General features: G+C 41.9%; 1 protein-coding gene across 2 annotated transcripts in view; it reads right to left on the reverse strand.

Moving 5' to 3' along the window:
- The window catches only part of LOC147580875 (DLA class II histocompatibility antigen, DR-1 beta chain), a 77,873-nt gene extending 54,835 nt beyond the window's left edge, over positions 1-23,038 (reverse strand). Inside the window, exons 1-6 of one of the 2 annotated variants that reach the window (XR_015251142.1) lie at positions 22,872-23,038; positions 17,560-17,829; positions 14,955-15,236; positions 14,427-14,537; positions 13,951-13,974; positions 13,346-13,649 (exon numbers count right to left, since the gene is read on the reverse strand). Coding sequence is in view for 1 of the 2 variants with exons in the window: in XM_086706542.1 (XP_086562668.1) it covers positions 13,636-13,649; positions 13,951-13,974; positions 14,427-14,537; positions 14,955-15,236; positions 17,560-17,829; positions 22,872-22,971 (801 nt within the window). In the remaining variant the exon portion in view is untranslated. Of the gene's footprint in view, positions 1-13,302; positions 13,650-13,950; positions 13,975-14,426; positions 14,538-14,954; positions 15,237-17,559; positions 17,830-22,871 lie in introns of those variants that run through there. The other variant, XM_086706542.1, reaches the window with a different exon arrangement.
- Between the last annotated feature and the right edge of the window lie 540 nt (positions 23,039-23,578).

A 23,578-nucleotide genomic window follows, 5' to 3' on the forward strand; every position in this document is an offset into this window, starting at 1 on the left:
ATTGGAGTAATTTTACTAGGAGGCTATTGGACAGAGATGGCTCCAACATCCTGGTAACTTACGTAAGCAAACTGAATCCTAAGCCAGACTTTATTCTTATAAGTGCACTTGTATCCCAGCCAAATTCACCAATAGCCAGCTGGGCTTTTCCAAGTCAGACTGAATAAGATATAGCAAATCAGGTAATTTCCATGTTTTGCTTCTGCATCTGCTCTATAAAGCCTTTCTCCAGTTCCTGTCAGTCAAACAGGAAATGTGACAAAAATGATAATGTATCTTAAAATGTACAATGTTGCTATAATAATATTGTTTAAAAATGTTGTACTAGCCATGAAAATTAATGGTTTAGACAAAAATTTGCCAAAATACATACTAAAAACCCTCGATATCTGGAAACACTTGGATCATGGATTATGGCTGACTTTTAATTCTTCACTGAAATTTTCCTTATGTTCACAGGTTTCTGCCACAAACGGATGTTAGGTCAAATGTGAATATTTTCTTTTTAAAAAATCGTACACCTCTATGATAAGTCAAAAGAACAGGAAAAACAAAAATTTAAAGAATAGCATGATCGTACAGGCGCCTGGGTGGCTCACTGGGTTAAGCATCCGACTGTGGCTCTGATCTTGGTCTCACAGCTGGTGGGGTCCAGCCCCACGTCAGGCTCTGAGATATAGCTCAGACCCTGGAGCCTTCCTCGGATTCTGTGTCTCCTCCTCTCCCTGCCCCTCCCCTGCTCATGCTCTGTCTCTCTCGCTCTCAAAAATAAGTAAACATTAATAAGAAAAAAAGAATAGAATGATTGCAAATAATTTAAATGGAAATTATAATATAGAGTAGTATAGTATATATGACATGTTTTCTATGGGCAGAGAAACAAATTGGTCCCCAAGTTCTCATAAAATACAATATGAAACATATATAAACCACAATAAAAACCTTAATACGTTCTAAAAGAGAATTTCTTACATGTTCTTCAAACATGATTTTAAACTGTACCAAGAGTGAATAACATCTACATAGAAGACAATATTTCCTGAAATTTGACTGGTTAGAGATTTAGCAAATAATTAAATGAACAGTCTTACATATAATTGTGTTTTACATTTCAATGTTTTTCTTTATTCACCAAAGTTGTAATGTAACTTTTTAAAACTGAAGGTGAAAACAATGAACTAATAATTATTCACCTCAACGTTTAAAAAAAGACAATAAAGCCAACTCCATGAATTAGCGAGATTTGAATATTAAAGTGATAATGAAAACAAATCCATTGCGAAATAAAACACTTAAGATCATATAAAATTGTGCGCTTAAGAAGTGATATGACAGATACATGGAGATTTTAAAGAATTTAGGAGAATATCAGGTAAAATATCACACCAAACAATTTCAAGTAATATGAATGATTTTGTGGGGAAATAAAAACTGCCTAAATTAATACAAGAAAATGACAGAAATAGAATAGAGATACAAACACGAATTACATTTTTTCCATTTAAAATACCTCTAGGAAATGTGTCAGACTCATATCAATTTTCTTTTTCTTGATTTTCAAAATAGAAATAATTCTTATACTGTATCAGCTATCAAGTCTTCCAGAGCTTAGAACAGATTGACTTTATTTTATAAAACTAGGGAAGTACTCACACCAAATCACACTTCCCAGCGTACGTAACTAATACTCATCGGAGAAAGTTCCAGCTCACCAGGATCTCCCAGAAAGGAGTTTATTGCTTTTGTCTGGTTCCCCAGTGTTTGCAGCTGCTGCCAGGGTCCACCCCTATCTTACTCCACTCTGGTAGCCAGTGGGACTTCTGCTCATGGGTCCAAAGGACTGTAGCCAATGGAGAAAGCGTTCTTAGCCAGCTACCACGGTCAGGGCACAGCAAGAGGCAACTGATCAAGGAGTCCATCTTACCTGCCCAGGGGACACTCCTTGATCATCTGGCTCTTTGTGGCCAGGGGCCTTGCATTTCTGAACTGTAACTATTGGAGAGAACATTCTTGGCAGACTAACATCCCCAGGGCACTATGCAGAGAGCAGGCTGAAACCCACCCACAGTCTTTCTATGAAAGGGGCCATTTGCTTGTCTTGGAACTTTGGTCTGGGAAACATGTTTGGCTGACATCTAGAAGCCTGTGGAGGTGCACTCAGGGGACAGAGGCAGGTGGGTGACATCGTTTCCCTCTCCCTCTGCCTCGCTCCAGGGACTCCTGCTCTTGTCCAGAAAGGAACTTGCACACTCAACTGGCATCACTTTTGGGACTGTCACCCAAGGGGACACAGCTAGTGGCCAGCAGCACTGACATTTGTTGTCCCCCAGCACTGTATGTATTTGTACACTTTGAAACCTGCTGCCCGACTATCTGGCTTCCAATCAGCCTGAATCTAGGTGCCAACTGACACCCTCCCTCTGGGGCATCCACAGGGCTTGCCATACCCTCAAATACCGGGAACCACTAAAATACAATCGGCTGCTTGGACAGTCACCAAAGTTTGAGAGACCATCAAATGCTAGTGCATGTGTGAATGAGAAGGTGTATCTACAAGGGGCCACTTCTGCCACCCTGGATGAAGTGCCTGTTTTATCTGATGCAGAGAAACCAACAAAGAGAGCCAGGCAAAATGAAGAAACAGAATATGTTCCCAAGGAAAGAACAAGATAAAACAGCAGAAAATTCCTTAATGAAATGGAGATTTTTACCTTGTCAAAGTTTCAAACACTGGTAATAAAGGTGCTCACCAAACCAGATGAAGAATAAGCACACAAACTTCAACAAAGAGTTAGAAAATATAAGAAAGTACCAAACAGAAGCATTTTGTACCCGGCATGTTGCTTTTGGGGTCCATCCAAGTTTTTGCATCCATCGGTGGTTTGGTTTTTTTACTGCTATTTCATGGGATGGATATACCACCATTTGTTTAATCAGGACCTATTGAGCAAAATATAGCTGTTTGTACTTTTCAAGTATTACAAGAAAAGTTACTGTAAATATTTATGTAGAAGTTTTTGGGCTTTGTATAAATGTAAATGTTCACTTTTTTTAAATAAATGCCTATGACTAGAGTCTCTGGATCATGTGGTAAGTACACATTTCAGTTTTTTCATTTTTGTTTGGTTTGGTTTTTTAGTTTTCCCCCAAGTTGTTATTTAAATTCCAGCTAGTTAACATACAGTGTGATATCAGTTTCAGGTGTACAATATAGTGATTCAACACTTCGTTACAACACCCCGGGCTCATCACAAGTGCACTCCTTTAATCGCCATCACCAGTTTCGCCCATCCCCCTGCCCACCTCCCCTCTGCTAACCATCAGTTTGTTCCCTATAGTTATCAGTCCGTTTCTTGGTTTGCCTCTGTCTTTTTGTCCCTATGCCTGTATGTTTTCTTTCTTAAATTCCACATATGAGTAAAATCATATGGTATTTGTTTTTCTCTGACTGACTTAATTTTTTTAGTTGCATCCACATCATTGCAAATGACAAGATTTCATTCTTTATTACGGTGTGGAATATTTCATTCTATAAATGTGCTACATCTTCTTTATCCATTCTTCAGCCTATGGACATTCAGGCTATTTCCATAATTTGGCTATGTAGATAACGCTGCTTACATAGGGGTGCATATATCCCTTTGAATTAGTAGTTTTGCATCCTTTGGATAAATACCTAGTCGTGAAGTGGCTGGATTGTAGGGTAGTTCTAGTTTTAACTTTTTGAAGGACCTCGAAATGCTTTTCAGAGTGACTGCACGGTTTTCATTCCCACCAAAGTGCAAGAGGGTTCCCGTGTCTCCATTTCCTTCCCAATACCTGATGTTTCTTCGGTTGTTGATTTTAGCCATTCTGACGGTGTGCAGTGATATTTCATTTGTATTACCCCGATGATGAGTGATGTTGAGCATCTTTTCATGTGTCAGTTGGCACGTGTATGTCTTTCTTTGGAAAAATGTCTGTTCATGTCTTCTGCCCATTTTTAATTGGATTTTTTGGTTTCGGGTGTTGAGTTTTGAAAGTGTTTATATATTTTGGATACTCACCCTTTAGCATGTAGGTCATTTGCAAATATCTTCTCTCGTTCTGTAGGCTGCTTTTAGTTTAGCTAAAAAGGCAACATTTCATGTATAGTAAACAGCCCATCTATTTACAGAGTGGCTATACACTTTTGAATTCCTCCCAGCAACTTTTGAAAGGTCTAGTTTCCCCACGTCTTTGCCAGCACTTTGTATTGGCACTATTTTCTTAGCTGGTTAAATAGGTACAGTGATTCCTTACTGTGGTCTGAATTTGCATTTCCCTAAAATTTGTGATGCTGAACATTTTTTCACCTCTTTTCCTTGCCATCCAATATCCTCTACAAGAAGATTCTGTCCCTTGGTCCATATATCCATCTCTCTACCAATACCACAAAGGTTTACTTGGTTACTATAGCTATAGAATAAGACTTCTATAATCTATGACTGACCAAAATGTGGGAAAATATCCCTTTGTAAACAAACATTTATCTTTTTCTCCCTACCTGATTTCTCTATAATTTAGAAACTCTCAGTGAGTATTCATAATTTCATGGCAATAATAGTTATTTGCAGAAGCTCAGGAGGAATCTATTTCCCTTGTAACAGGAAACATTGATCATACCACCAAGTCTTTGACTGGAATGTCGTTTTGGGGAAGATATGCACAAACTCAGATATGACCAGACACCTTTGAGTTACTAAGGTTGAATTTTTGGAATCAATGAAACCCCTTGGAAAAATTACCCTGGTATCTTGTTTATAGGGTTCCCAGTAGCACAAACAAGTAAGGCTATTACCTAGCTGCTCAGAAACCTGGGATATTTGGAAGAACCTAAAGAAGAGAGAAAATCACCCAAATCTATAGGGATTGAAACTGAATGTGATGCTAAGTATTTATTCTGACTCTTATCCTCAAAAGGCTACTCTAAGCTCAATCTGAAATTCCTTAGGAAAAGTTTCATAGCAAAGCAGATTAAAAAAAACTTATGGGGGGTGCCTGGGTGGCTCAGTTGGTTAAGCCTCCATTTGGCTCAAGCCAAAATCTCACAGTTAGTGGGTTTGGGTCCTGCACTGAGCTCTGTCCTGATGGCTCAGAGACTGGAGACTGCTTTGGATTCTGTGTCTACCTGTCTCTCTGCCCATCCCCTATTCAGGCTCTGTCTGTCTGTCTCCCTCTCTCTCAAAAACAAATAAACATTTAAAAAATCAGAAAAAAAAACTTACATGGCCAGTCAGTATTCTTGATATATTTAAGTAAGTAATTAGATCAAGTTTATTATAACAGGACTTATTTTACCTAAAAAATTAGTCTTAATTTGGCTATCTTTGATGGAAATGAGGGTGATTTTTAGAGAGAAAAAAACATGTTTCTGAAACACACTTCCATGGGTGTTAGATTCTAGTTCAGATTCATTGTCTTTGAGTATTTGTTGTTTATGCAACTGAACTTGGATCCTAAATTCTTCTGGTCTCCTGAATATCTGGCTAGTTTTCTAACTGTCTGCATGCACAGCATAGGCCTAACTTGGAGAGCCCACCTGCAGGACCACCGCCTAAAATGAGACAAGTGTTTAAATGAACTGACCCAATTTACCTCGTTATAAATCGTGGAATAAGATGCTAACACTGTACATGGAAGTTCCAAAATAATGGCTGTATGCAGGATGGAGGCTGAGCCTCGTGCTAGGGAATATTTGCCATTGGGAACAAGGCAGTTTCATTCCAGAAATCCTGATCCATGCCCTTTGTTAACAGGCAGTAGCTAGAGTGTTCATTGCTCCTACCCCGCAACAATGAGGAATGGTGAAAACAGTGGGGATTTGAAGCAGGATCCATCTTGTCAGTTCAAATGGAAGAACGAGCACTAGAGGTCACATCCCACCAGGCACAGCTGGACTGCCAAGGAACACATACAACTAGGCTCAAAGCAAAGGAATGTTTGCTTATCATTCAAATGAACCTATAAGACAAATAGCCAGCATATGCCAGAGATGTAATCCCTAGATGCAACCTTACTAGCTTAACATAAAGAATGTATTAAAGACTTTCTTGCCAGATAGTTCCCTCAAAGGTTGGTCTCCACAACTAAGAGAGGTGTTTGGATTCCTTCAGGCCACACTAACAGCAGGAAAACCAGCAGCATGTGAACATCTAACAAATAACACCCTCAGAGCTGGGGCACTGTGGGTATGGGGACTGTCAGGAGGCTTGAGGCCTATTAGTGACAGGAGGAACTCATTTTGCATTTGCCACAAACCTCCACATGCAAAGACTTTAGGACATGGGAAATTGGCTCCAAATGCCCCCCTCTCCTCACACTTGGTGGCTTGGTGTCCTAACTCACTGGGTCACATCCAGTGCTGCCTTTGACCCCTTGTTCTATATTGGTCAGGACAAAAATATGGACACAACTAACTGCTTCTGAATAGCTGATATTTGCTACTATGGTGGAATTATTTCTATGAATGGCACCCAAAACACCCGTGTATAATATAGACACACCCTCTGACAATGTTAGGACAAAATATCTGCTAACATCCCCCAAGAAGGATATCTAAGCCAGGGTATTCGCTCCTAGGGACCAAACAGCTACTGTGTTGTTGCTAAATGAAGACTTGATCTATGAATTGCCTTTAAACATTTGTCTTGTCTCCCTTGAACTCACACTGCTGATGTCCCTCCCTGTTCCCTGTCAAAGGCCACCAGTGATGTTGAAATTCACAATTGTTCCCACTGCCAGGTCTGTGGAATGCTGAGCATGTTGTCCCATATGCAGAAGATTATCAATCATGTAGAGAAGATCTCTTTTGCTGATGCCTTCTCTAGATGGTTCACCTCTTCACTGACTTGCTGGGGAACTATAGTCTTAAGTATTTTCTTTTGTCTTAAGTATATCAACTTCACGTTGCCATGTATGTAAGTCACTTCCTCATATCCGGCTCTAGGGTAATCATGGAAGAATGGCACATAAAATACTGTACAGGCTATAAAGTTGCTTGGGGTGGAGAGTAGGAGTGCTGAGAATACTCCTTCTTCGGCCTGCCATCTTGCCCGTGTCCCCCATTGACCTCTCTCAGGGCTACGTGTCCCAGGCCCCTTGGACATTAATGTATACGCCTTAGAATGGCAGACTGTGACCAGAATGCAGGGAGGTTTGTTCGGGTCCTGTATATCTCTGTTTAGATAACTATTAGAAGTTACACAGTTTCTCCCCTTGTCATGAGCATGCTATGAAGGCACACACTCCCGTTGTGTCTTTCCACAATGTCAGCTTTACTCAGTCATGAAATAAAGTGAATCATATTTATAAGCAGGTTCAGAATTCCAAACTCAATGACATTTCACCATGTGATTAAACCTCTCTTCTGACAGGGCACCCAGCAGAGATGAGACAAATCACACAACACACAAGATAACAGAAGGGTGTAGGAAGTTAACAAACCACACGTGAAGTCCATCTGTGGGGGCGCCTTTGAGAGACCGTGGTCAGGTCCTGGTCAGCTCTCGGCACGTACTGCTTATTATGTTCAAGCAGGGAAGGATTTCCCTTCTGCCTGGAGATCAATCAGGCAGAGTCTTCGACAGCAGTTGCCTTTTTAAAGTGGTCAGACACAGAGGGGTCATGTCCGAAGAGTCTGAGAGTTGGCTGCAAAAATCCTCCCCTTTTTATAGGGATTTAATTAGACTTGGGCTCTGGCAGACCCCTCTGCTTCTGCTTGTTATCAGTTATGGGGTGTCAGCTGATGCTGGTCCCAGTGATATCTCCCAGTGCAGTACCTTAACTGCTTGTGTCATTGCTTTGACCCGGGCTCCTGCTTGACACGAGAGTCTCGATTTTTCTGTCTCCCTCCTGTTGTACACATGGTGTCACAAGGTCTATTAAATGTTATCAATTAACTTTGTCAAACCCTTTGATCTCACTACAATGCCCTCCGCATGTCCCCTCACTCTGTAAAATCTGTAAGACTAAGGTCCAGACTTCAGAAAGACTAGCTGCGCAGCTGTCTGGCTCACCATCTATAAGTTGGCGATCCTCCCTGTAAGTTATCCTGAACAAGTCTGTGTAAACTGGATGGAGTTGCCTACTTCATTTTTCAATCAAAGAAACTTCACGGTCTGCAGGAGCCTTCACAGTCCCTCCACTCACCAACAATCCTGAAATTGGGAATACGTGTTTTGTCTCCTTGGTTGTAAGTCTTCCTAAATGTTTCTTAATTACATCTTTTTTTTTTTTTTTTTCAATGAACAAGCTCTATGTGTCATGGAGTTTTTCTAGTGTCTTCTTTTCCCAATTTTGTTTCTTTCTGTTCTTACAGGTACTACTTGTTTTCTTCAGTTTCCTTTAGGCTATTTTGCTGCTACTTTTTCTATGTTATTGAGGTGGGAACATAGATTATTGATACGTGATTTTTTCTCTTTTTTAACACAATTTCAAGTTAATTAATATAGAGTTTAGTATTGGTTTCAGAGGTAGAATTCAGTGATTCATCACTTACATATAACATCCAGTGTTCATCCCAACAAGTGCCCTCCTTAATGCTCATCACCCATGTAGCCCATCCCTCCAAACACCTCCCTCCATCAACCCTCAGTTGGTTCTCTATATTTAAGTCTTTCATGGTTCACAACACTCTCTGTTTTATCTTTTAAATTTTCCTTCCCTTCCCCTATGTTCATCCGTTTGTTTCTTAAATTTCACATGAGTAAAAGCATGTGATATTTGTCTTTCTCTGACTGACTTATTTCCCTTGGCGTGATACATTCTAGGTCCATCCGCTTTTTGCAAATGGCACGATTTCTTTCATTTTTATTGCTGAGTGATATTCCATTATATATGTGCATATATGCCACTTTTCCTTTATCCATTCATCAGTTGATGGACATTTGAGCTCTTTCTACAATTTGTTTACTGTTGATAGTGATGAGGGAAACAAAGGCCAGAGAAATTTTGCTTAAATGAAATCTACTTACAGTTTGCTGCCCTCCGATAAACATCTGAAACATGCAAAGTGTGACCTTGCTCCAGGAACTCAGGGCTGCCTTACTTCCTTGACATTTTTTGTACACCTAAAAGTAAACTTATCTTCACAGCAGCTAGGCCCTCAAGGTCCTGAAAGCCTTGCTTCCAAATTCCTTAGAGACTTACACTATCCCTAGCCCCCACTAACTTAAAAACATATAATCAGTCACTCCTCACAACCTCAGTGCAGCTCTTTTTGTCCACAAGTCCTGTCCCTGTGCTTTAATAAATCCACTCTTTTGCACCAAAGATGTCTCAAGAATTTGCTCTTGCCATTTGCTCAAGAACCCCATCATATTGGCGCTCTTATGTGAGGCTTTCTGAGTCTTTTCATCGGTACTCCGAGCCTTGGTTCAAACTTGGTGAGAACTTTCTCTTTTCTTCCTTTACTCTCATTTCAGGGGCTTTTCAAGGACTGGGCTCTTCTTATTGGAAAACTTTCATGTCGATTTCTCAGTCTATAATCCTCTAGCCCATGGCTACTCTCCAGAGAGGAGAAAACCTGCCTTTCAGCTGGAAGTTAGTACCCTGGCCAGAATGGTATTAAGACCTAGAAACTTGATGCCCTCTCTTTATTCCTGTCTTTATACAACGTTGTCTTTCTTGGGCATGGGACAGCCACCTAAGAAACTAGCACAGCTCCCAATCTTATGACTCCTGTTGAGGTTCCTCCTTATTGGCCTAATGTGATCCCCTCCACATCCCTGGTCTAGCCACTTCTGGCCACAAGACCTCCACTAGAAGCCTGCCAAAACCAGTACCTGATTGAAGTAAAACCCAACCGGGGACCATTTCCTACGAAAGTTGGATGTAAAGACAATACGTGTCGGAATGTCGCTTAGATCATGATGGATTTCTATGTTTACTCTTTTCTGTCAATGTCCTCTATTAACTACTTAAATGACAGAATTGGGTAATTCCCCCTTGTAAAACATTTCTAATGTTTTCCATGGGTTAAAAACGGCACAGCCTTCAAGGAAACTAAGGCATGACCTTCATGGCATGCTCCTCAAAACAAAGTAAACGAAGACACGGCCTTCTACAGCCTGGCCTTTTATGGTACAGCTTTCCAGGCACAGCACCGCACGGTATTTCTGTTCATATCACAGGCACACATTTGTAGCCAAGGTTTCAATGGAGAAGCGAAGGGACACTAGCATCCCTTCTCCATTATCTTTGAAAATTTTCTGGAAAATATATTTTTCCTTACAAAATTAAGTCTCGGCATGTTAATTTCTAAGAGCAAACAAATAATCCTCTTCCTCAGTTTCTGTTTTTAATTGTAATTGGGTTTATAGCTGCCATTTAATACTCTCTGTTAAAAAAAAAAAATCACAAACTGATGCTTCCCCTCAACAATGTATCATCCTTTATGAGGAGATACTTTAAAATACTAACACTCTAGGGGTGCCTGGGAGGCTCAGTTGGTTAAGCATCTGACTTCAGCTCAGGTCATGATCTCACCACTCCTGAGTTTGAGCCCCTCTTCGGGGGCTCTGTTGTGACAGTTCAGAGCCTGGAACCTGATTCCAATTCTGTGTCTCCCTCTCTCTCTGACCATCTCCTGCTTACGCTCTGTCTCTTTCTCTCAAAAATAAATAAACGTTAAAAAATCTTTTTTAAAAAAAATAGTAACATTCTGATAGTACCAGATACTATAGTTTCCCTGCCTGAAATTGTTCTCATCTAACCCATCGAATATTTCTTTCTTTCCAAAGAAAATTATTTGCTCCCATCTTTCCAACACGTCAGGTTGAGGCAAGCCCATCCCCAAAAAGGATGAAGCATGATTTGTCCGAGCCTATCGCCGTAATCCTGTGGTCCTCTCAACATGTGGGAAGTAGGTCTACTGGGGACACCTGAAAAAGGTATAGATCACCCTTATAAAAGCATACAAGAGCAGTTCCCTTTTCCTGCCTTTGGAAATTATGAGATACAATGAAGCATAAAGCTGCTGCAGGCATCCTACTACCATTTCAGGAACACTGACAAGTGGTGTGCGATAAGGAGATGAGGCACAAAGTCCCAGCATCACTTGTGACACCACTGGCCTGATGAATTGACCAGTCTGGAGATGAGGTACCTTGGGTCTATCTGCTCTGTGAGACAAGTAGTTAAAGAAAAATAAAGTCAATTAGATTGGGTTTTTCCACTAGCAACACAAAGCATCTCCACTGAAATACTCCTGCCATACATTTTAATTCCATATTATAAAGTCACACCATAGGTCTCAGATAAAATTCACTTCTTCATCATAGGGAACAAAACGAAAGTAAAGTTGCAACCCTGGGATCAGCAGAACTTATCCCAACCACATAAATATTGCATACGTTACTGTTAGTTATTAACTTCCCAGGAGATGGTAACCTGTTTCACACAAATAGTGCACAATATATGACTGAAATATACATAAACTTTGAGTTGGCTTGAAATTTATAGCTGTCTCTGATCGTGGAGAAATTGTGTCTGAGTGTCTATTACCTTGAAATAAACTTCTGAATCTGTTGTCTGCTCTTTAGGTTTAATTTACATTTGACACTGACTCTTCAGACAGAATATGATAACAGAACCCATCATCTACTTAAACAATTTTGTTGCATTTCTCTGAAACCTTTCTAACTCTTTTATATTACTGAAGTTTATGAAATTTAACTGTATATTGATTTATAATTATGATTCCCCAATGTTTTATGCAAGAGACACAAATATTTGGTTTCCTTGTCTAGTTTGTTCCCATCATACACTCTCTGTCGCATTTCTTTCATTAAATTGGGTTCATTTTTATATATTGTGTAAAGTTTTATTACATAAAATATTGCCAATTCTGCACTATTAAATAAGAGGAGTGCCTGGGTGGTTCAGTCAGTTAAGCCTCCGTCTCTTGAATTCCACCCAGGTCATGATCTCTTGGTTCATGAGTTTGAACCCTGCATCAGGCTTCACACGAGCCTGCTTAAGACTCTCTCTCTCTCTCTCTCTCTCTCTCTCTCTCTCTCTCTTTCTCTCTCTCTCTCTCTTTCTCCCTGTCTCTGATTCCCTGGTCCCTGCTAATGGCTCGCTCTCTCTAAAAGAAATTTTTGTAATTAAAAAACTATCAAATAAGACACTTTCAGAAACGTTCAGCTTTCATTCCTATTCCCTTCAATCTATTCCCTCATTGTGCCCAAGAGGCAACCATTTTTTTAAAGTCCTTTCATTGTCATATATAAAAAAGTAAATAGACCTAATAGATGATGGAGAAAGAGATAATGATAGATGGATGCAGATAAATTGAATTGATGTAGCTATGTATTCCTATTCTCTTCCTGGATCCTACTAAACAAAATGTTGTGTGTTGTACAAAATCTCCTTACCTGTACAGAAGTGGAGATTATTGTAAGCAAGGGTTATTTTTTTCTTCTAGCTACATAGAATTTCACTGTTTGTATGCACATCACAGTATTCATAATTTCCTTCTTTGTTTCCCAGCATTGCCTTGGATTTCTAAGATGAGATCCATACAGGATGTTCCCGTACAGACGATACATTTGCTTACAATCTGGAAGCCCTCAGACATGCCTCTCCCCACTAGAGTTGTGGCTTGGCCCTGATGGTCTAAGGGGAAGGATGGGGAAGGATGTGCCCTAAGCCAAAGTGTCAGCATGCCACTGATGTTTATCTGAGACACAGAAAGTGATGGAAGTGTAGATACAGCCCACCATCAGGCTTGTGAGAGTGGTTTCCACAGGTTTAGAGACTTTAATATGAAAAATCAAGGAAAGGGGCACCTGGCTGTCTCAGTCAGTGGAGCATTCGACTCCTGATCTCAGAGTCATGATTTTGAGCTCCACATTGGCCGTGGAGCCTACTTAAAAATAAAATGAAATAAAAACATGAAAAGTAAAATAAAAAATCTGGGAAAGGAAACAAAGTGAGTACAAAAATTTGGGTGTGTCATATTATTATAAGTTAGTGGATTTCTGATATTTTTTGTCCCCTCTTTTGTGCAAAGGGACTTCTGGTTTGTCTTTGAGAACACACAGGTGTAAGACACCAGCATCATATGGGCCATGAAGCTCCATTTCCTAGCTCCTGAAAACACGCCTAATTACAGAATGGAAAAAGACCAAGTAAAAAAGGACATGATGCAAAGATACCTTCCAGATCCACATCTGACCCAAATTCTGGAATATAAATAAAAACCAATATTGTACTTTGTTGCAATCCTCCCTTTCTCCCTTTTTTTCGCTACTTCTTTTCCTTGAAACTATATGCAACGGATGATTGTCACTCATGTTTATTTGAGAAAAGCTGATAAAGACACCTGAACAGAGGTGAGTTCCAATGTAAAGGAGGCATTAAGGGGCTGAATACACAGGGAGCTGGGAGAGAATGAAGATAAGGAACTGCAGTCAGTACTGGGGCTTCCAGGTCAAGGACAGGGTGGAGGGAGCCATCAGGGAGGACAGGTTCTGCACGGTCACTGAACCCAGGGCAAACCAAATCCTGAGAAAGCACTGTGTTTGTGGAAGAACATGAGCCAAACAGGAAATGTTTTCACTGTGTGAAGAAGCCTGAAAAGAAGGTTCTTCCTGGAGTGTCAGCATCTCCACTTCAGCTCAGGAGTCCTGCAGAAGACAGAGCAGAGTGTTGTTCCCAGACCCACCTCCACAAGCAGCTTCCTCTCCCCTCTCTCAGGGCCTTGTGTTAAAGCACTACAGTAAGAAGAAGAACATATTCTTTCTTAAGTATCCTTGATCTAAAGCTATTTGCAGTGCAGGCCTTTTAGTAAGTAGAGAGAAGAAGCTTCAGTTAACTGCCTGAGCAGAAGTCAGATCCAAAGTCTTTGACATTGTTTCTGTCTTTTCATCTCCACCATCTGTTCCAGGATAATCAACTCTATCTCTAAAGAGGGTCAAAGAGCATTACCTGTTGGCTGAAGTCCAGAGTGTCCTGGGAAAGAAAAGGGACAACATACACTTAACAGAGACACAGGTAAATCTGTCCCCACATACAAGGTCCCAACCCCAGACCCACCTACCACCACAACCCGCATCGCATGATGCCAGTGGGATCAGAAAGGGAGAGATGTGACCCGGGAAGTTTCTATCACACCAGTCTACTGTGGCTTCATTAGCTTTCATAGCTCTTCCTGATTTGGCCCAGGACCCCAACCCAAGATATCTGTCTTGTTAACCTCTTTCTTGTCTCTACAACCCATAATCTCTTATGCTGAAGCACAGTAACCATGGGCCCTTGCTGTCTGGATTTCTAGGAAACCTGAGGGCAAAGGGAGAAGGAAAGGCTTTACAAGGCCACTGGTCTACAGAGAGTTTATGCGATCAAAGCTGTATTTCTCTCCCACAAGGTCTATAGGGAGGCCCAGCTACCAACAGGTGCCTTACCTTTCTGATTCCGGAAGTAGATGAACAGCCCCACCACCAGGAAGAGCAGACCCAGAACAAAGCCCCCGATTCCACTCAGCATCTTGCTCTGTGCAGATTCAGACTGAGCCCCTGAGAGAAGAAGCAGTTTTAGTGATTTTACCCCAAATCCAACTTCTCTGACAGACACTCTAGGATTGAGAACTTCGAGAATGAGGAATGAAGCCAGCCCTGGAAGAAATAGAGTAAGTGGCAATTTCTGGGGGGAAAAATTTAAATCCCATTTCATAGATACAAGGTTTAGGTATTGAACTTTTTAAATATCACAGCTTTGACAAATCCACTACTTCAATATCTATGGATGAGGAGCTCCTTGAAGTTCAAGTAACTTGTGCAGGGTGACAGAGCTAATAAAAGGCAGAGCCAAGATTGTATTCCCCTCCTGCCCGGAAGGTCCCTATAAATAGAGGATGTGCCAGAAGCACAAAAGGCAAAGCAAAGTCCCCTCCCTGCTGGGCGAGGAACTTATGGGATCAGAAAGCTTCTCACTCCACTCCACGGTGAGAGGGCTCATGCGACTTGGATGCTCCACGTGGCAGGTGTAGACCTCTCCACTCTGAGGAACTGTTTCCAGCATCACCAGGGTCTGGAAGGTCCAGTCTCCATTACGGATCAGGCCTGTGGACACGACCCCAGTCTCCTCCTCCTGGCCGTTCCGGAACCACTTGACCTCAATGTGGCCTGGATAGAAACCATTCACGGAGCAGACCAGGAGGTTGTGGTGCTGCAGGGGCTGCGTCTTCGAGGGGAACACGGTCACTGTCGGCTCAACTAGAAGACAAGTGGTAGCGGGACTAAGTGAGGACGACAGAGTGAGTCTCCCTGGCTGGCTGCCCTCCTGCCTCCGGTCTCTGGTCCCAGGCTGCATCTCGTGCAGGCCTCCCTCAAAGCTGGCCACGTGGCCCAGTACCAGCCAGTCTCATGGGTCTTGAATTCAATCCTGACAGTACGGGTCCATTAAGTTTGAGACATGTTGAGGAAATTTGTGGGGTTTGTTTTTCATAGTGTGAAGTAGTTATTCCTTGTGGAATTGAAGTGTTTACACATTTTGCAAGGGATATAGTGTCTCAATTAAAAGCATGATTTCTGGAGCAGGCTGACTGAGCTCAAATATAGGCTCTGCTCCTTACTGATTGATCCTAGAAGAATATTACATTCCTCTGCACCCCAGCTTTCTCCTCTATCAAGGGGGATAGTAACACTTACCTCTTAAGGTTCTGTGAGGATTAATGTACCTAAAGTATGTAAAGTGATAATTGGATTTTAGCCTTCAGTATGTTTTAACTACTTATTATCCTTGTTTAATTAGAGAGAAAATATGATTTAAAGCAGTCTGGGTAAATTGGAGAACAGCTTGAGGTTGATGGGGAAATAGACTATAAATCCTGAGAATGTTACAATTACACCTGAGAACACCCCAGAAATTGTTCTCCCCTGGGAAGCAGGAAAGACAGAAGTGATACTCTAGCCTATTTGTTTAATTTCAAGAACAGTGTGAGTCCTGAAAGATCGGGAAAGGCATGAGGAAACTCATTGATTTTAAAAAGTTCTCATAATTGCACTCAGGTGATCATCCTTCTTCTTTGCAGTATAAAAAATTATTATTATTGGAATTGTTATCATTTTATAATTGCCTCCCTTTGAAAGCTGACATTTGAGTTCAAGGCACAGTTAATTCCTAGCATGAAAAGTAATAAGCAGAAGCAAATATAAGCCACAGACTAGAGAAAATGCTGAATCAACTATCAACAAAGCATTAAGAATCTTATGCATAGAGAAGGCCTAAAATTAGTGAGAAAAATACCAGATTCCCCGAGATAATAGTAGGTAATTTTTACATGGGTAACAACAATTAGCCAATAGATATATGAAAAAAATGTTCAAGAACTTTAGAAATCAAAGGAATATAAATTAAAAATTAAAAAGATATAAATTTACAACCGAGTATTTGGCAATATTGGGAAAAAAAGATCTAACAAAGGGGAACCTGAAGTGAATTGTTACAACTATATAAAAAAATAATATGCAACTCCTTAAATACTTTCATCATTATAAAAACAGTAACATCAATACATTTAGTAACAAAATTATAATTAAGATACCTGGTTTCACAATCATTTCAAGAATGTAAGAATACATACTCTAAGAGAACAAAGAGCGGGAAGTTGAGACCTAAAAGAAGCCTCAGGAATATCAGGAAGGTTTGGGGAGCCTGGATGGCTCAGTCAGTTAAGGGTCCCACTTGGCTCAGGTCATGATCTGGCAGTTTGTGAGTTCCAGTCCCGGGCAGGCTCTGGGCGACAGCTCAGAACCTGGAGCCTCCTTGGGATTCTGTATCTCCCTCTCTCTCTCTGCTCCTCCCCTGCTTGCACTTTTTCTATCTCACCCTCTGCTCTTCCCCCATTCCCACTCTGTCTTACTGGATCTCCTTCTCAAAAATTAACATTAAAAAAAATAGAAATGTCAGAGGGACCTCAGAAGTCCCCCCAAATCTTCAACGGTTAGTCTGGCCATTTTCCTCACTGCAGTGGTAGCACATACAGACACAGGCACACGTATTTCAGGGGCTTCAGAAAAAGAAGGGTGAGTGTCAGGAACAGAAGGTGACAGGCCTCCTCACATCTCCCCAATCTCTTAACCCTCCCCTCCCCTCCCCTACACCTTCACCCCAACCAGGACACCCTCCACTTCCCTCCCCAGGTCTCCAACCACCTGCCCAGGGTGCCCTCCAGCTGGAGCTCCTGAGCCCCCCTCACCTCTGCCTCAGGGGCCACCAAGGATGCCCGATGTCCCCTCCTGTTGCCTCCCCCACACCCACTCTCTCCACACACACTGCCCCCCCTTCCCACACACTCATTCTCTGTCCCCCTCACATCACAGGGCACCCCTCCCACACTGTCCCCACAGCCACAGAAGGACACACAACACTGTCCCCACCCCACAGACACAGCACACCCTCCCTGATGTCGCACTCTCGCAGGGATCCCCGTAACGTGCACTTGCTCAACACCCTGTAGGCTCACTGGGACCCAGTCTCTGTCTCACAGTCGCACACGCGCAGCCCCGGCCGCCCCAGCCCCCCTGCCCCGCTCACCTCGCCGCTGCACCGTGAAGCTCTCACCAACACCGTAGTTGTGTCTGCAGACCGTGTCCACCTCGGCGCGCTTCTGCTCCATGAAGTCCTTCTCCCCGTTCCAGTATTTGGCAATGGGCCGCCCCAGCTCCGTCACCGCCCGGAACTCCCCCACTTCGCTGTCAAAGCGCACATACTCCTCCCCGTTATAGAAGTGTCTCTCCAGGAGCCAAACCCGCTCCGTCCCGTTGGTGAAATGGCACTCCTCCTTCCACATATTTAAGAAATGTGCTATGGGGACAGGGCGACACAGTCACACAGGGGCTCCTGGAAGACACTGTCGCCGCCACCACTCGGGGTGTCCACCCACAACCCCAAACCACCAGCACCCACGGCTCTTCTCTCCTCTGCCGGCGGGGGCGGAGGGATGCGGGGAGGTGACCCCTCTCCTGGGAGCTTCTCCGGGTCACTGGGTTCCGGTTCAGAGGCGGACCTCCCAGCCTGAAGATTTGCCCCTCACCGCCTCCTCCTGGACGCCTCCTCCCGGCAGACACCCACCTCCCTCCTCGCCTCCCACAGCCCTTTCCTGGCCTCACTCAAGTCCCACCTGCGTCCCCCTCCCCCACCCCCACCCAACACTTGGTCTGGGCTGAACTGGCTCAGGCCCCTGCGAACCCAGAGAAGGGAAACACCCCCACATCCCCTCCACTCTGGGGTTAAAATTTATGGAAAGTGATGGACAAAACCCAGCCAGGCAGGACTTTATTTACCTGGGGGGAGAAATGTCACAAGACAAGCCTGCAGTTCTAGAGCAGAGGATAACTGGATGGCACCTTAGGGCGCCAGACAGGTGGTCTCAAGGGGGATGTTTAGGATGTGACAGGAAAGAGTAACTAGATGTGAACTAGAGGGCGTGTGTGTGTTTGATAATTCGGGGAAAGGTAATACAATGTGCAAAATCTTGAAAGAATTGATGAACTCCCTCAACAAAATGGAAAAAGGGAGTTCACTGAAGCACAATGGGACAAAGGAAGGCAAAAGGTTAGACTGGAGAAATCACGGGGAGCTGGCAGTAAAAGCCTTACAGGTGATGTTGGGAGTTTGACTTCATACTTCACATAATGGGAAACTACTGAAGAGTTTTAAGGACATTAAAACCATGACTGCACTACAGTTCCTCAAGTCCTTACCTGGAATTTCCAAACTCCAGAAACCTAGGAAACCAGATCTTTTTACAAGTTTTGATGCCAAACTCTTTTGCCAAATCTACCCTGATGAGGTAAAGGGTCAAACATGTCAGACCTCTTATTGGTCAGTCAGTCACATGGGCTTCTGGAGTTTCAATATATAAACACATACACATCATAATATATGTATACATGCATATACATACATATATATACATACATGACACATATACATACATGTATGTATATATTTTGATGTTTTATTTTCTGTTTAATTGAACTAAGAAAAATTTTTTATTCAAGTGGAATTGACATGAACATTTTAAAAATAGTTTTAAAATACTTGTGCCTTTAAAAATGAGCCAAATAGGGGCGCCTGGGTGGCGCAGTCGGTTAAGCGTCCGACTTCAGCCAGGTCACGACCTCGCGGTCTGTGAGTTCGTGCCCCGCGTCAGGCTCTGGGCTGATGGCTCAGAGCCTGGAGCCTGTTTCCGATTCTGTGTCTCCCTCTCTCTCTGCCCCTCCCCCGTTCATGCTCTGTCTCTCTCTGTCCCAAAAATAAATAAACGTTGAAAAAAAAAAATGAGACAAATAAAAGGAGCTTTTGACATTATCAACCAAACAGAATGTAGCATTACTGCACAAGTTTGATACATTTTACAGAAAAATACTTGTGACGGTCACAATTGATGACTCATAAGGCAAGCTGTTGAAAGTTAACAGAGATGCTGATGATCAAGAAATCATGAAATCTTATAAAACATTGCATAAGGCAAAGAATAAAAGATGAAGATCTCGAGCTTGCATTGACTGAGTGGACTCAGCGAGAAAGTGTTCAATCTATGAACTGTTGATCTTATTATTTTTTGTAATGAAATAAGCTAAACTAGACCACAAAGACCTGAATTGGAAGGTGAGTGTGTGTATAAAGGGTAAGTCTAGAAGTTTTAGAAGCAGCAGAGTATAAACCAGTGTTTCCAACATCAGTACTCTTGACATTTTGGACGAGATATTTTTTGTGGGAAGCCTGTTCTGTATGTTGTAGATTGTTTACTAGCATCATTAGCCTCTACCTAGCAAATGTCAGAAAAAAGCCCCAAGTGACTACCAAAAGTGGCTCCAGACATTGCCAAATGTCCCCTGAAGTCCCCATACAAGAACGACTGTTACACCACTTGAAAAATCTGTGGTAAAAAAGCCAATGTTAATTCTATGTCAGCTGAGAATTACATTGAAAAATTTGCCAATATTATATCTGGTAAAAAAAAAAAAAAAAAAAAAAAAACCTTTGATACTGAACAAATTTATTTTTCTGGAAAAATGGCTCTTCACTGAGACCAGATTCTGAAAAAAAAAAAAATTCATATTGCCTAACAAGAGAGTATCAAAAGTTACTATGAATTCCAACCAAAAGATGATTGCTCTTGGGTGTGCTAATGCTTCAGGCTTACCCAAATCAAAGTGGGCAGACACTGGAAAAAGCCAAAATCCAGGATGCCTGAAAGGGACAAATATTTTACTTGTGCATTAGTTTTCAAAAAAGATAATATGGATAACCGGATACATATTTTATTTGGTTCAAAACCACTTTGTATCAATGGGCTTCGTTCATGAGAGGCAAGCTGGACTGGGAGAAACCTGGAAGTTAATTGTCCCTGTATAATTGTTCCACATACTGTACTCCTCAAATTCTTATAAAAATTAAAGCTTGGCTTCTAATTCTCCCCCTGCCCCACCACCAAGTATGACGTCTATGTTGCAATCTTTGAACAAGGAATTTTCTCATCCCATGAAGATCAAGTATAAAAACTTTTAAACTCTGTTCTTGATGCAGTTTACAGAGGCCTATGAATCCAAGCTTCTGAAATAAGTTAAAGGCTAGTGTTATGACAAAGCTAATGTTTAATAAACCAACCTGAAAAATTGCCTAGCAAGACTTTGGGCTACATCCGAGTTTGCAAATGAACTACCAATTGAAGACATTGAAAACTGTCATGTGATGAATGAGAAAATATTATATGACACTTCAATGCATGTAAAGGTTTATCTAAATAAGTCCAAGGAATAAGATGTACACTTGAGATGAGCACCAGTATAGAAGTGTTGAATCACTACACTGTACATCTGAAACTAACATTACGCTGTATGCTAACCATACGGATGTTAAATAATAACTTTAAAAGATATTCTCTGCCTAAAGGTATACCTATAATCATAAACAAACAAATAAGTCAAAGGTGCTGATCCAAAAATACTTATCACCCTGAGTGATGGAAACATGGTAGTGGTGACTGAGAGCGCTCCCCAACTTGCTCCCTACACTCCAGCTTCTCCAGCCTTCCTTCTGTCCCTTACACTCACCAAACATCTTCCCACACTTGACCTTTATCCTATTTTCTCCCCCTACAACACTTGTCCTGTACATCCTTCATTTGGCTGGCTTCTGTCACCAGTCATATCTCAACTCAATGTCACTTCCTCAGGGAGAACTCCCTACACACTTGAACTGAAGTCAGGTGCATCCAATTCTCTCTGTTTCACAACCAGGTGTATTATTTTTCAGCATACTTATTGTTGTCAGAATTTTTGTTGTTATTGTTAAATGTTTATCGGGCTTTCTCCTCTGTCATTACATAAAATCCATGATGCTAATGATCTTTAGCCTATTCAAATAGAATTCACTGAGCCCAGAACAGAGCCTAGTACATCATAGCTGCTCAGAGAAATGTCTGTGATACAACGGATAAACACAGGGCTCCGAGAATCAGTCATTGTGAGGATCCTGGAAAGCAAGAAGGGGCTCAGGTCCAACATTCTTTTACTCTGATGATACATTATATCCCCTCCACTTCCTGTGAGAAATTCACACAAACTACTTCCTTCTCCTTCTACTGTTGGAAAAAAATATCACAGGTAAGGAAAAGGCGATTTTAAGAAAAAAGAAAAATCTCATTAAGTTTCAGCTCATCCTGTAGATCTGTGATAGTGCTGAGGTCTCTGCATACACGGGGGATTCACAGTAATGGTGACAGCATGGCTCGGGAAAGAATAGGAACTGGAAGTGGAGGCAACCCAACATGGCTATTAAGGAAAAACAGAAAACATGAGGAATAAACCTATGCCATCTGGGGACATCACCTCAGTGAGCCAATATATTCCCTTGACTTGCATTTTGGCTTTCAGTCCTGTGAAATGTAAACACCTTCACGCTCTCTATACTCTGCCCAGGGTAGATAGTTGGAACCATATGAAATTCCTGATGTTGACTATTTTTGACTTACAAAGCCATAATTGCATATAATTTATCCTATACTAGTTGAATCCCTTCCTGTGGGCTCAGGCCACAGAACAGAAAGATGCAGGAGAAACGGACACCATAGAAAGGTTCAACATAGATTCATAATGAAAAATTAACTTGTGCTGGGTTCTCAGAAGGTATCTTAAGTTCTTTAAGACTCCAAAGAACATCCCATACGTGCTTCTCATCTAAAATGTCATTTCAAGTACTAAGGATCTCTGCTGTACCTCCAGGGTGAGAAATAGAGGTAAAACTAGCCCCAACTTTGGTCAGAGAACCTACAGTCCAGGGATAAAGGCCTTGTAAACTTTGAGATACAGGAGAAAGGAAAGGAGATAATGGGAGAGAACCCTTGATACAGCCTCGCATATTACAGAGAGGTACCAACATAACTAACCCTGTGAAGACCTAACACAGGGTCTTCTAGGAGACACCTTTCTAATTCCTTTTGACTCTCTGTCCAATTTTCTGAGAAACTTTCTTATTTTCTAGCATAACTCAACATTATAAAGGGAACTGCTTGATGGGAATTAATTTGAAATCATTATTTCTGTGTCTTCTCAAGACCCTGAGGGAACGAAACTCAAACCTGGAGAGTTTTGACTGGGGAAGAGTTGAGAAGAAATGACGTCTATATGTGGAGGCCCCTTACACAGCTCTTATAGAGAGGACAAGCATTCAGCCTCCTTTTGTTTTGGATAGAATTGGGGATCTATATGATAAAGGTGGGCAATCATTAAAGAAAATGTCACAATTTTCTAAGGCACATGGCGTGGACACAGTGGCAAAACTGATTTCTTTCTTTCCCCCCACTCCACAATAGCTCACCACCCAAGGAGTGCACTTACGTGGGGTGTCCCTGGCCCAAGCCAGGGGAGGACTCAGCACCATCAATATCAACATCAGAGCTGTCATCCAGGAGCCTCCCAGGAAACACAGGCACACCATGCCGGAGAACAGAGAGGACAGGGGACAAGGGAACAGGCAAGTCTCAGTGAGAACTAAGACTCTCCTTTAGGCACCTCCCAAATAACACCAACCAAGGAATTTGTTTCTCTGCTCCTGGATTGGGTAATCTAGGTTTGACAACCAATCCGCATCACAGATGTACTGCATCATCAGTTGCTGGTCAGAGATTCAGTATCAAGAGCTCTTCTGAAACTCTGACTTCCTTCATTGAAAGGATTATTTTAATTTAGTACTTGAAAGGTTTCATCCAATGTATGTGAAACATTTGATTGGGCCCCTATTTTAAGCCAGCTCTATGCAGGGCAGTTATGTAAACAAAAGGTTGAGTCTTTTAGGAGTATTCATGTCTCTCCAGTGAAGACAGAGTTGTTTAATGTATGTCTGAGTGATTTTAGGAGCTGAGGGAGTGGAGGGACGATGATTGCAAATGAAGAAACCTTTTATCTGGACCTCATTTCACCCATCAGTAGTGTAGATTCGGGGAAATTACTTAACCTTCACCCTGAAATGAAGGCACAGCAGTCTTTCTGGTACTTGGATAATGAAAAGTGGTGTGGTTTTCTGGACAGCTCAAGCAAGGAGCAGC

The sequence above is a fragment of the Puma concolor genome, chromosome B2 (assembly GCF_028749965.1).
Source record: "Puma concolor isolate L17-30 chromosome B2, mPumCon1.1.hap2, whole genome shotgun sequence".
Taxonomy (NCBI): Eukaryota; Metazoa; Chordata; class Mammalia; order Carnivora; family Felidae; genus Puma; species Puma concolor.